This window comes from Populus nigra, chromosome 16 (genome assembly GCF_951802175.1).
Source record: "Populus nigra chromosome 16, ddPopNigr1.1, whole genome shotgun sequence".
NCBI classification, from domain to species: Eukaryota; Viridiplantae; Streptophyta; class Magnoliopsida; order Malpighiales; family Salicaceae; genus Populus; species Populus nigra.
In genome coordinates, this window is record NC_084867.1 from 7,641,834 (window position 1) to 7,655,846 (window position 14,013).

The window sequence follows — 14,013 nt, forward strand, 5'->3', positions numbered from 1 at the left end:
ATTGCCGGGTCATGTGGAATCAATCAAACCACATCTATTGCACACGCAAAATGGATGAGTGGCCAGCCATTTTCTCTAGTGATTTGGTTAGCTCAACGACCTTCCTTATTTAAGTTGCTTTTCAGAAGTTGTGGACCAGCATTAAGGGCTGGTGGGCCCAAGAGATGCAGACGATCATAACCACTGACCGCCCTCTAAAAGAGGTCATCCACCACATGGGACGGGGCATTATTATCTTAGCTGGTGACTCCACTCCTAGGCGTGACGTCAGATCACGAGGAGGCCACACGAGATCTTCACCTCCACCATCAATGCCGGTCATCTGCAGGGCAAGGATTTTATTTTCTTTTTATTCATCACAGACCTGGCTTGTTGAAAAAACATCACCATCAGGCTGCGAGAGTCTAAATCTATTGGCTTAGCGTGGATTAATACACACAAAAATATGTCCTTGAAAATACATTGAAGTGTCCCTGTTCGTCTCAGGGCTGAACCCAACCTGAGGCAAAAGATATTCTACATCAGTCAGCCTTCAGAAGCAGCTCAGGCACAAGCATTCTGGGTCAAAAATCATCATGGGAAGCATTTCTTCGTGGTCATGGCTGACAAGTGACGGAGGTGCTGGCAGCATTCTGGGATTGACATGAGTCGGCACTTGCAATCCTGCTATAGAAACCCCAGGATGGATCCGATTCTGTAATAGCTCGTTGACCAAATGGATGTTGTGCAACAAATTCTTGGACGTTTTCAGCCTCAGCTAATCGCTCCAGATATACCCGAAGATCACCTTCTGGTCCTGTTCAGAACCATGTGGAGAAACAACCATTAGAAAACATGATTAGGAAAGGAACATTACTACATTAGTTTCATATTTTCTTCAAATAAAATAGGCCTCTCAGAGGGATAATTACAACAAAGAAAGCACAGGATGGTCATAGCTGCATTCAGAATAGGAATTAAAACTGGCATAATCACGGTTCAGAAACTAAAAGCACGGCAAATAGAGATTAGGAGGGAAAACTCAAAATAAGATCCAAAAGTGAGGACTGGTTAATATTGTTTTCATTTTAATGGCACCTAAAATTAATGCATCTCCTGAACAAAAAATATAGATCTGCTTGGTTATAGAGGAGAAAACATGGGATTTGAAACCCTGAATATAAACATGGGTAATGCAAACTAGCGAGGTATATTGATTGCTCAGTGTTCCTTCACAGGCTCAAACTTTGGCCTGCCATACCTGGGCAAGAGCATGCAGATGTTAATAACAAAGTGGCTTCCTGTATACCTTAAATTTTCCAAAAGAGAGAGAAGCCTCCATCTAAATTTCAAGTGTCTTACCTAATGAAGAATCTGCTAAGTCCCTGTACCCATATGAAGGAGGAAATATAGCAGTGTGCACCTAAACAACAAAACATTGACATAAAATTAGATAAATAATGGTGTCAAGATGCCACCCAACGCAAAACCAGTTACACACCCACAAGGAGAGAAATTAGAGAGAACTATAAAACATACTGGATTGCATAGAGCCTTGTATGGTGAATCATCCAACAATAACGTATTTGATTCATCATATTCTCCTTTATTCAATTGAAGAGTAGACTCAAGATACTCCCATATTTTTTTTAGTTCCTTCAAAAACAGGGGTTTGCTCCTATTCTCGACTGTGGTGAATCCTGTATCAGTGCAGTGTGATTGATCCTGTATGAAAAAAATCATCATAAGTTAAAACCATTGTTAAGCTAAAAAAAAAAAGGATAAAGAAAAGCTACAGCAGCAATAAAACAACAGCCAAGAGATGTGATCTTTAAGTGGCTGCATCTTTCAACAACACCACGCCAATAAAGTCGCCTGAATTGAATATTTCACAAAATCCTAAGAGATCTTGAAGCGATTAACCAAAGCACTTCAGAAGTTCTTTAAACTTCAACCAAAATACATAGATAACAGAAGTTCAGGTACCGTGCTTCAGTAGATAGTTTTGACACCTAAACTATTAGAGGTTTGACTGTAAATTTCTTAGGACATTCAGAGAAAACTATCCGTCCAATAAGAATAGCATTATTGAAAGAAAAAAATTATTCTATAGCAATCAAATTGAGTTGTGATCCTGCCAAAAACACCTAGATATAATTCCGAAAAAGAACTGGTTAAACTTAAAATGATCAAACCAGCAACCAATGCTCAAATCAGGCATTGTTGCCACTGCCAAGATAACTTTTTCAGTGCAAAGCCATGCTCGTAAAATTTAAAACTTTTTTATTGATGTTACAAGCAGGAAAAAAAATTATCTAATCCAGCAAAGAACAGAAGTAACAAAAGAGACAGTGAGCGAACTCTACGGCACTACTTTCACTAGGAAAAACTCCCCATATGAACCAGTAACATTGAGTCCAATTACCTGCTCAAAAGGATGGAAAGTTGTCCATCAAACACCCTTTTGTTCTGTTCCATTCATGCCCACCAAAATACAGTGAATGGGATGTAACCCAGAGCTCCCTTAGTTATTGACATGCACAAAAGAAGAGAGCATTAAATTTGAAAGGCATACTTACCCAGCAGAAAAGCAACTTATGCCTTGAATCACCAAAGAGAAAATCAATCAGCGGGTTCACATTTCTCCTGCAATTAACGAGAATACAGTTAAGATACAATGAGGGCCACCAAAGCAAACGCTAATTTGCAAACAGATATAGAGAGCAATGATGTTAATGTTAAATAATACGAAAAAACTTTAAAAAATGGAGTATAAGACTATCACAGGTATGAACTAAGAACAATACTTGGTTCTTGATGACCAAACACCAACATCAAATTTCTCAAAGCAAAACCTCAGAAAATCATCACAGAAGGGCCTTTTGAAAACTGAAAAGAGACAAGTGGAGATGAAATTAGAATTTAACAATTAAATGAGAAAGGAGAACATTTGAAAATTCTAGCTATACAACGACGTTTTACACAGCAATATTCACCTGACTTCCCAGAGACTACTATGTTAGCCTGATATCCAGCAGAAACATATGAAACAATATCAGCTAGAAGTCCATTAACATCAAGGATAAGGAGCTTTTTAGTGACACGTCCAATGTGAGGTCGTTCCAGTGCACAGGCTTGTGGAATCTTCACCTCCTTGACAGAAGCTTCCACACCAACACTGTTCCTTATCTCAGTGATCTTACTTTCCTCACATGCAAAGTCACCCGGTGAACAGTCAGAGGACATCTCAACCAAAACATTTACCGCAACCTGCACTGGTGCAGCATGCTCAACAACTTGTACCCTTTCTACGTTATTTTCCATGACATGGAAGGAGCGAACTTCATTTGACTGATCCAACGAAGTTTGACCTGCCACCACCATGGGTTCCACACAATGTTGTGAGGAATCATGCGACTCTATCATCTTCCTGTGATATACAAAGGATGAACTTTTCTTTCTCCTATTTCTTGAATATTTCAGTAGTACATTACATTTGCGCTTTGTGAGAACTGAACGAACAGTATTATTTACGATTGATGTATCTTTAAGTAAGGATGAAGTTTTCTTAGCCCTCTTCCTCTTCTTTCTTGAATATTTCAATATGGCCTTTGTGAGAACTGAATGCAAAGCAATGTTCTTAATCGGAAGCGCCCCCTCTTGCTCGGAGAAAACTGCTTCAGAAGCATTGTTGTTGATTGTATCCTCTAAGCATTTATCTCTCTCTACATTCATCAAACGATCTCCCTCAGCAGAATCATGATCGAGCGCCATACTCGAATTATCTCATCCTACCACAAATTCACTTGTGCATTTCACAAAGAACAAGAGAAATCGATCGAATTTAAAACCTTGTGTTAATTTTTATTTTTATTTTTTTTACCTTGGACCAACAATCTAGGCTTAAGAAATGTTATGGTTATTATTCAGGATTCTATGAATCAATAAAACTTACAAGTAAACAAAATAATATGATCCAATAACACTAACCAATAAAAAAAAATGACATTATCTGAGAGAGTGAGCTTGTTCTTATCCTTTTCTTTTTAATTTTCCAAATTTGCAAAATGAAAATATTGATTAATTTAAAGAACGCAGCCAATATTTACAGGTAATTGCAAGTTGTAAATAAGCTTATTGTCAACACTAACATAAACCAATTTTTAAACTGAATCTAAAAGAAGGAAGCCTAATTTTCTCTCTTATCTTATTTTCCAAAAAAAAAAAAACAGAGAGAGACACGAGGTTTATCAAAGCAATAGAAAAATCAAATGAAACAGATAACAGTTACTTTCAAAGAAAAATAAAATAAAATCGAAGAGAAGAGAAGAGAGGGAACCTGAGAGAAATTGCCGCGATTTGAAAGTAGAGTGTAAAATTGGTGATGAATTGTTTAAGAAGGGAGGAGGAGGAAAGATACAAAGTAAATCAAAAGGAAAGTGAGAAGTCTTGTCGATTTTTATTTTTATTTTTATTCTTATTTTTATTATTCTTGCAAGGATACCGTTTAAGATGTTAGTGTGTGCGGAAGGAAACTACTCCAGAAGACTGACTGCTGACTGACAAGTTACAATTCAGTCCCTTATTTATATTCTTCTTTATAATCCAGTCCTCAAGCTTCCCAGTTTTATATATACACATACATTTGCACGGTTTCCAGAGTATAATAAACTAGATCTGCGATTTAAAAATTTTCGAATCCACCTTCACTTAGATCTCACTTCTCTTCTTCTTCTCCTTTTCCTTTTTCTTGTTTTCTTCTTTTTTTTTTATTTCTAGCAAACTTATAATTTTTTTTTCTCTAGCAAATTTATAATTTATTTAAAAGAGTGATTGTAATTATTTTTTAAAATATTTTTTATTTAAAAATATATAAAGTAATATTTTTTAAAAAAAATTTAATATTAGTACATTAAAATTATCTAAAAATATCAAAAAAATATTAATTTAAAAAAAATAAAAAAAATAAATTTTTTTAAATACTTCTAAAACACAAAAATAAAAATAAATAGAATTTTAGCAGTTGATATAACATCACAATTCATGCTAAAAAGCCTTTCATTATAAAACCCAATGACCAAAAGGGTCCAAGACAAATAAAAAATTGAAGGAAGGCGAGGGCCAAGACCCAGGATAAAAGAGTCAGACAAATATTCTAAATTTGTAATAATCTAATGGTAAAATATTAATTTTATTTAACTCAAACTAAAAATTATCATTAAAAAATTATATTATTAATTCAAAAAACATATTTATTTTAGATTTATAATAAAAATTAAATTTATGACACGAAATAAATATAAAAAATAATTTTAATCTTTTATATTACTAAAAAAATTACTAGAAAAATTGTATTGTTAATGAATTTTTTTCATTTGAAAAACAATTCAAAATTTGTAAAGAAAAACTATAAAGAACTTCTAAAACTTGTTTTTCGAATTTTGTATAAATTTTAAAAGTTTTAAAATTATTTTTTTTATTTTCTGAATAAACAAAATATTGCATTTGAATAGAAGTTTACTTCTTTTTTTTTCTAATCCTACTTTTTCATAAAATTGAAGAATTACTCTTTTTTGAATACCACATTACTTTTATTTTTTACAAAATTCAACTGAAAGGATAATATTTTAAAAAATTTATTAGATTTTATTGAATGTACCATACATATATAGTCTTTAAAATTATTTAAAAAAAGATTTAATTTTGATGGAATACCAGCAGACCTAAAAACACCCTTTTTATTGGGAAAAATAAAAATAAATAAATTTCACACTATTATTCAGCATCGTCAATTTAAAGCAACCCCCTAGGCTTACAGTCCCTCGAGCGAGATAGAGCACTTGAGCCTCGGATCAGATTTAAGAAGAAAAATATCACCGACAGGTAAGCCCTCTCTCTCTCTCCGTACCAATGCCAGTTTCTGATATCTGTTTGTTTCTCGAGAAAATGCTGGAAAACAAGATCAAACAAACTGTTTTAATTCAAGGTTTTCTCGGCAACCATACAAAGATGGGATGGGATCATCATAATCTTGTCCTGTAAGACTTAGATTTCCGTTTCTGATATGTTAACGAACATCTCCTCTCTTGGGTTTCTCATATAACAGTTGGATCGAGATAATGGGACGTGGAGTGAGCAGCGGCGGAGGACAGAGTTCTTTGGGCTACCTTTTTGGAGGTGGAGAGGCTCCTGCTCCTCCAGTTCCAAAGCCCACCAATACCAATGCTGAGACTCCTCAGAGCAGCCGCCTCCCTGTAGCCAATGAGCCTGCAGAGGTCAGCAAGCAGATTCCAGCTGGTGTTCCTGCAAAACCCAACACCACTAATAACTATTTCCGTGCTGATGGGCAGAACTGTGGCAACTTTCTCACGGTATGCTGATAAAATACTCAAACTGGATCTTATCTAGAGTTGATAATTAACAATTTTTAGTCATAAATCTCCGAGACTAACCTAACATTCTAGCTAGCATTTTGGATGTGAAATAGAAACCTTGGGATTATCAAGAGATTTATTATTATTATTATTAAAAATTCACTCGGTGATTCAGTTTATCCTACCTGTGAAGGTTGATTGTTAGTTTTATTACCGCATTTGTAATGCAAGTCTGCCATCCTCGTTACAAAGGGATGTGTTCTGGTTAAGCTTTATAATTGAACACTCGGTTGGAAAATGAATGCATGTGTCATGGTAAATTATTGCTCCTCCATTTCGAGAATTCCATGGGATTCGATATCATAGTTGCTGCTCCATAGAGATCAAGATTCCTCATTTTCAGGCCTTTAGCTTTGCTTATTGACACGATGCATCACATTCGCCCCACAATTTAAAACTCCAGAATAACAGTTATACCATTATGCATGAGATGGACATTATTGTATTTTCTTCTGAAACGCTGATGGGTGGGATTGTTAAACAGAAATAGGCTTGAGTGCCCAGAGCCAGAGGTTTAATAGTGCCTCACCAAAAGACATGGATTGAACTAGGGAAGTAACCTCTACTGGCCTTGTAACAGCCTGTAACGCTGTCATTTATGCCTGAAAAGCCATCTGGCTTCGTGTTCTATCTAGCATTAGATAATACCTGAAGATCTTTCTGTTTCCCTTTGTTTCCAGTCACGTTTCAAAATTTTGAACTCTTTCTTGAAGCTTCATCCTCACCGTAACAAGTGCAAGCTTGTTGATAGTTTATAATTGTTAATTTACGTTTGGCACCAGTATATGGATTTAGGTGGTGGTGGTTGTAGGTGATTCATGTGACTGAAAAGTGAAGATTTCTGATAGATTGTTATTCCTGCTTTAGAATTTTTGGCATTCGGTATCTTTTATTTGCTGGACTGGTGAGTATACTTGCATTTTTTGCTGATATTCAAAGGCAAGTAGTCAAAAAAAAAATTCATACAATTTCCTCCATTTTGTACCTCATTACAAAAGGCAATGTTCTTTCTAAAGTGATTTTCTGGAAATTCTCTGCTCAGGACCGCCCAACAACAAAGGTGCATGCAGCACCTGGCGGTGGATCTTCACTGGACTTCCTGTTTGGTGGTGCTGGTGCTGGTGGTGCTGGTGGTGGGAAATGAGGCATCATGACATAGGTGGTGGAGCCGTTGGTCACCGTTGTTCTATGACCTTTTGAATTTCAAGGAAAACAGTATATCTATGTATTATGTCTGGAGTAGAAAACTGTACTACTAAATTTCGCACTTGTTTGCATGTATGGTGCATGTCTAGGTGGGCTTCTCGGAGCAGACGTCCATGCTTGTCCGCATTTGAATTTGATGAAAGAAATTGAATTTGTAGGGAGTGATCCTCCAAGATTCAATGGCACCAATTAAATGTCCTTTACTGCCATGCAAGTTCTCTTACCATTTTCTAATCTATATTTTATGACTTTACCGTGACGGTGGGGGATGGATACATGTTTTAGAAAGTTGCTGATTTTCTCTTAATATATAATAACAGAGAGCCCGTGATAACATGAACTCACTCGTTCACCTTCAAACATAATAGATCTACACTTAATTTGTTAATTTTATTTGTTGTTGGAAGATTTTGAGGTCAAGTCGTGTTTAGGGTTCGATGATCTTGATGGATGAAGGATGGCCGGCGGGAACGATTTGTGGCGGAGTTCTAAGGTTTGTTTGAATTGTAGCGCAAACAGAAAATTTCTTATTTTGTTTATGTTTTTAAATAATTTTGAAGTACCTGTGATAAAAATAATTTTGAAAATATATATATTATTTTAATATATTTTTAAATAAAAAATATTTTAAAAAATAAGATACGGCAAGATCTTGTCCGAAACCAAATATCAACAAAGTCTGCACCCTACAATAATTATCTCCAATAAAGTAGCTTAGTCATTGATAGTTTCAAAAAGTTCAATTTTCTATATATTTATTTGTTTCTAATGAAGCAAGACTTGTTTCACTTTCTTTTCTTTTTCTTCTTATAATATAGTTTTTTTAAAAATTCATTCGTAACTCCTTTTCTTTTATATTCAAAACTAATTAGAGAAATTAAAAACCCTCAATGGAATGGGTAAAATTGAGTTTTCATGTTTTGATATTCTTGATTTTTTTGTTATTATTATAAATAAAAAATGAAAGAAAATATGATTTTAACTCAGCTGTTATAATTGAAAAAGTGCTTTTTAAAGTTATATTTTTTTTTAAATATATTAAAATAATATTTTTTATATTTTTAATATCAACACATTAAAATAATTAAAAAATACCAAAAATATATTAATTTAAAATAAAAAAAATTAAACTTTTTTAAAAATTCTTTTAAAATAAAAAATAAACAAGTTCATGTAATTCCGCTCAGGATGGCCCCTCAACTTCACGAGTCCTAGGACTTCTTCAATATTAATGAACATAGAAGAAATTATAATAATAATAATAATAATAAATCAACTAATTAACAACATAATCATTGTAAATCTTCCTTTTATTTGATAATAAAATTGTTTTTTAAGGCATATTAAGGATTATTAATTTCGATACCTATAATAGAAGTACGTTCTTGGCGAATTGTTTAAGTGAATAGCTTAAGTAAATCACATTGTCTAATATCTTTTATTACATTTGAGAAAAAAAATTAAAAGGTTTGGAACTCAATTAAATTGAATTAACAATTTTAAAAAGAAAAAAAATCTACATTCTCTGAATTTTCTTTTTCTTTCGGCCATCTAAAAACACATTACTACATGTTTTCACATGAATTTATTGTTTGGAAAATGAATTTTTAATTTTTTTAAATTGAATTTTTTTTTCTGCCATCTAAAAACACATCGCTACATGTTTTCACATGACTTTATTATTTGCAAAATGAATTTTTAATTTTTTTAAATTGAATTTTCTTTTTCTTTCATTCATCTAAAAACATATCCTTATTACATCACTTATCAATTATACATTTCTATAGAAAACCTAATCAATTGTAACTTTTGATTTGTTTTTATTCTTTTAATGCACTTCTTTGTCAATTCTTTTGATGTGCTTATAAGTTAAGTAACGATTATTGTTGTAGGCAAGAGGGTCGAAAATTAAAGGTGTGTCAATAAAAGTCAATGGATATTTGATGATGATTGTTTTTATTTTGTTATGGAGTTTAAAAACAAGCAATGAGTCTTTGGTAAAACCTATATTAAAAAGTATTATTGGAAATTAAAATGATAGACACGAATATAAATAATATTTTTGGTCTATTGAAGTAATGTGAAAAAAACAAATTGACATAATTTTTGGATATTTAATCAAAACACCCCAATTAATAAAAATTAAAAAAGAATTATATATATAGATTTTCAAAAAAATTAAAAAAAAAACACAGCTATGTTTAAATGATTTTTAGTATATGTCTTAGTGAAACAAATGGATTTTGTGTATATAAAACAATATGAAAGTAAAAAGGTAGTGTTGTTACATAACAATAAAAATTAAAAATAACTAATTTGTCTTCATATTCATTAACATTGTTTGTTAGAATAGTATAATGATATTTTTGCTTCTCCACTTAAAAACCTTAACACTGGTTTTTAAGGCCATTGAAGTCTTTTTATATGACTCCTTTGTATTTGTTATTTTTGAATAGAAAGATGACTAATAAGTATTTTCTCCTCTTAATTTTATGGTGAAATGTCTAGAATATATTTGGAAGCAAAAAAATTAAACTTGATGTCAAGGGGTATTTTTTTTATTTTTCACATTGATTTTTTGGTTATTATAATTTAATATGAGAGGCAATTTATATTTTCACAAATATAAAAAATAATAAAAATTAAAATACACGGTGAAATGATAAAAATACCCTTAAAGTTGAAAAACAAATTAGCCTGAAGTCAAGGGGTATTTTTAGTTTTTTATAATGGTTTTTTTTGTAATTATAAAGTCATTTTAAGGGCAATTTCGTATTTAGCTAAATAAAAAAACATAAATAAAAAGATGGGTGTATGTGTGGGGCACACCCAAGGACATATAGGAAGTGGCCACACCCTTCAGGCAGTGCTTGCAAGGCCTCTTAACGTCCAAAAATGGTGATCTAGTTTGGTGATGATGAGCTTTTCTTTTTTCCTTCTTATTTTTCCCCTCTCTTGAAAATTATAGGTTGACCCTCTTGATTGTTGGTATTTCAACTCCAGTCCTTATTTTTTTTATTTCTAATTTTTTTCTTGGCTCTTTTTTGAAGTTTTATTTGTTTTCAGTTTCATCCTCCAATCTCAATTTACCACTATTATATTCTCCAATATAATCCTTGTTCTTTGAATTTCTAATTTTTTTTCTTGGTCTTTTGTAAAGTTTTGATGGTTTTCAGTTCCATCTTTACATTCAAATTGATGATATTATGTTTTCAATTTGATCCTTATTGTTTTGAGTTTTATTTTTTTCCCTGGCCCCTTTATAAAAGTTATTATTCTTTTCAATTTCACCCTTTAATTACAATATTGTTTTTATTTTTTATATCACTTTTAATTATCATTCTTTTTTTACCTTTTACTAATTTGATTTTTTTTTCAATTTTATCCTCAAGTTAAATATAAATCTTATTTTATATTTTAATTTTGATTATCATTCTTTTAATTGTTATTTTTAAAAATTCTTTTGTATAATTGATTTTTTTTTAATTTTATCATTCAATATTTAATTAATTGAGAATTAAACTTTAGATTTAGCCCTATTTATCATTATTACAAATTTATCGTGAATAATTTTTTATGTTTTTTTAATCACTTTTCAAAATCTAAATATTATTTTTTACACAAAAAAAAAATATTCTGCCCCACAACTAATCGCATAAACATAAACCTAGGCTAGATAATAAATATGGTATAATATATAACAATATATTGCTAGATTTCCCCACCTAGATAACCATCATCTAACCACCAAAAGTGAAAACGTGTACAACTTTTTTTATTTTTATGGCTACTATCGTACAAGTATAGGTGGGCCTCCACTACTCCGTGAATTCACATTATTTTTTTTTATGTCAAACACAATGTTTAGTTTCTGTAAATGTATTTAAAAATAAAAAGAAAATTTTATTAATCGAGTTATATTTTTAACGGGTAAAAAAATTAGTTTTATTTTAATCACATAAAAAAGACAATACTACTAAAAAAACAAAAAAATCACGAAAACTTGTTTGGGGTTTAATTTTCATCCAATTAAATATGGATTGAAAAAACTTTGTAAAAAAAACAAAACAAAAAACCAACATGAGTCAGCTTAAGTTAGCATGATAGACATGTAATCTAGATAATAAAAGACGAGTCAATCTGGGTTAACTTGTCAAATTTATATCCCAAGTCATAAAGTTAGGATAACTTTATAGAAAAAAAATAAAGAGAACCACAAAGCCTTTTTTTAATAAATAAATAAATATCAAATGATGAAACTAAAAAAAAAATAAACCAAAAAAAGATGTCGACCCTCGTTAACTTTTTAAACATATGATCCGAGTCATTAGATCAGAAATACCATACATGAGAAAATATAAAGCCTAACCCCTAATAAATTAAATGTTGAATGATGAAATTGTGAAGAAAAAAAAACAATTACATAAAATGATCCAAAAAAAATATTAAAAGAATGGGTATAAAAATCAAAATAAAAAATAAATTAGAGGGAAATTATAAATTCTTAATTGAAGGGTGAAATTGAAAAGAAAAATAACTTTAACAAAAAGACAAAAAAAAACTCAAAAGAATGAAAACCAAATTGAAAAAAATAATATACCATAAATTTGGATTGAATGATAAAATTAAAAATCAATAAAAAATTTACAAAAATGCAAAGAAAAAATTGAATGGTGAAATTAAAAAGAAAAATAACTTTAACAAAAGAACAACAAAATTTAAAAGAATGAGGACCAAATTAAAAAAAAATAATATACTATGAATTTAGATTGAAGAATGAAATTGAAAACCAAAAGTCTTACAAAAAGACCAATGAAAAAAAATTAGAAATCAAAAGAATAAGAACCAAATTGAAAAAAATAATATATGACAAAATAGGATTGAATGATGAAATTAAAAATAAATAAAACTTTCATAAAAGGATCAAGAACAAAAACAAAAAAAATCAAAAGAATAAGGACTGAAGTTGAATTATCAACAACAAAAAGAATCAACCTTTAATTTTTTAGGGAGAGAGAAAAGAAGAAAAAAAAAGTAAAAAAAGCTCCATCAGTGATAAACCACTGCACCACCGCTAACACACATCGCACTAAGAAGAAAAGGACGTGGTAGAGCTTTTGAAGACATGACAATAGGATATTTTTTGCCACCAAGAGGCACTGCATGAGCCTCTCATAGTGTATAAGTACTCTCATATGCTAGCAGTTTTTTCAATTAAAATATTAATTAATTCCTATTAAAAGATCAAATTAGATTAAATTACCTCCAATGAACCTGGTAATAACAAAAAAAATCAGTGTGAAAAGATCAAAAAGATATAAACACTCATGTGCTAGTTTTAAAAAAATTTGATGTAGAGGGTGATTGAGTCATTTTACCATGCTTAAAAAATTTAAAAAAAATCTTATATTGTTGATTAAATTTTAATAATTAATAGATAATGTGAAAAGATTAAAATATCTCAACATCAAATTATATGATTTTTTTTTTTTAGAATAACAAAAAGTTAGTTATACTATGGTGAAGAGAAATATGTGTACGTAGCAGCAATAAATTTACCTTCTAATTTAGGGTTTTTTTTTTTTTTTTTTTTGTGATGTGGACTAGAATTCAAAAGGCAAATAATTTTGCCAGCACGATTCCACTTCGTAGCCTGTCCAACATAACAACCGCAAAAATGATGGGCCACAGTTTTAACTTCTTTCATTGAAACAATTGCATGAAGCTTTAACGAAGATGTGAGAAACTTTTTCCAGAGCATCTTCATACACAAAGTCCGACAAAGTAAACACGCATGGATCAAAAGGAATGAAAAGTGGCATTAAGCACTTTAAAGAAATGAAGTATGATTTTTTGTTTTTGAGGTAGTTTTTGTAGTTATAATCTGAAAAAATAAGTTTTAAAAAAATCTGATTAATTATGGTTAGTTGAATTTAGATACGTGTTTAGTAAAAATTATGGTTGAAGTTTATGTATAGTATAAAACAAGTATAAAATGTTTGGTAGTTGTGTTTAAAAGTGTGGTTGTGGTTGCTTTTCAAAGTGTTTTTTATTTGGAAATGTATTAAAATAATATTTTTTTTTATTTTTGAAAAATTATTTTTGATATCAGCACATCAAAATGATATAAAAACATAAAAAAATATTAATTTGAAACAAAGAAAAAAATAAAAAATTTGAATTTTTTTCAAAAACATTTTTGAAACGCAAAAATAAACAGGGTTTTAGGAATTTTTATGAAACTCAATTAAAAAAACATGTATAAACTGTGTTTGTTTCACCGCAAACACAAAAACTAGCGGAAAACAAACACAGCCGAAATAAATTAAGATGCGTTTTTCCAATCGTGTCTTTGCCACACCGACGGAAAAGATACCTAAATAGTCAGATGCTT

General features: G+C 30.8%; 2 protein-coding genes across 3 annotated transcripts; one reads left to right on the forward strand and one right to left on the reverse strand.

Moving 5' to 3' along the window:
• Positions 1-323: 323 nt before the first annotated feature.
• LOC133675878 (uncharacterized) lies at positions 324-4,483 on the reverse strand. 2 transcript variants are annotated; one of them, XM_062097411.1, is made up of 7 exons: positions 4,319-4,483; positions 2,976-3,770; positions 2,787-2,868; positions 2,559-2,625; positions 1,519-1,704; positions 1,342-1,402; positions 324-796 (listed from the first exon to the last, which is right to left on the reverse strand). In XM_062097411.1, the coding sequence occupies exons 2-7, from the start codon at positions 3,751-3,753 to the stop codon at positions 597-599; spliced, it is 1,374 nt and encodes a 457-aa protein (XP_061953395.1). In that variant the 5' UTR covers positions 3,754-3,770; positions 4,319-4,483; the 3' UTR covers positions 324-596. The 2 variants fall into 2 exon arrangements, with proteins under 2 accessions (XP_061953395.1, XP_061953394.1); XM_062097410.1 differs by lacking the exon at positions 4,319-4,483 and having other exon boundaries at positions 2,976-4,312.
• A 1,223-nt stretch (positions 4,484-5,706) lies between these two features.
• On the forward strand, positions 5,707-7,828 carry LOC133676355 (protein SPIRAL1-like 3). The gene is made up of 3 exons (XM_062098027.1): positions 5,707-5,862; positions 6,086-6,350; positions 7,456-7,828. The coding sequence occupies exons 2-3, from the start codon at positions 6,099-6,101 to the stop codon at positions 7,555-7,557; spliced, it is 354 nt and encodes a 117-aa protein (XP_061954011.1). The 5' UTR covers positions 5,707-5,862; positions 6,086-6,098; the 3' UTR covers positions 7,558-7,828.
• The last annotated feature ends 6,185 nt before the right edge of the window (positions 7,829-14,013 follow it).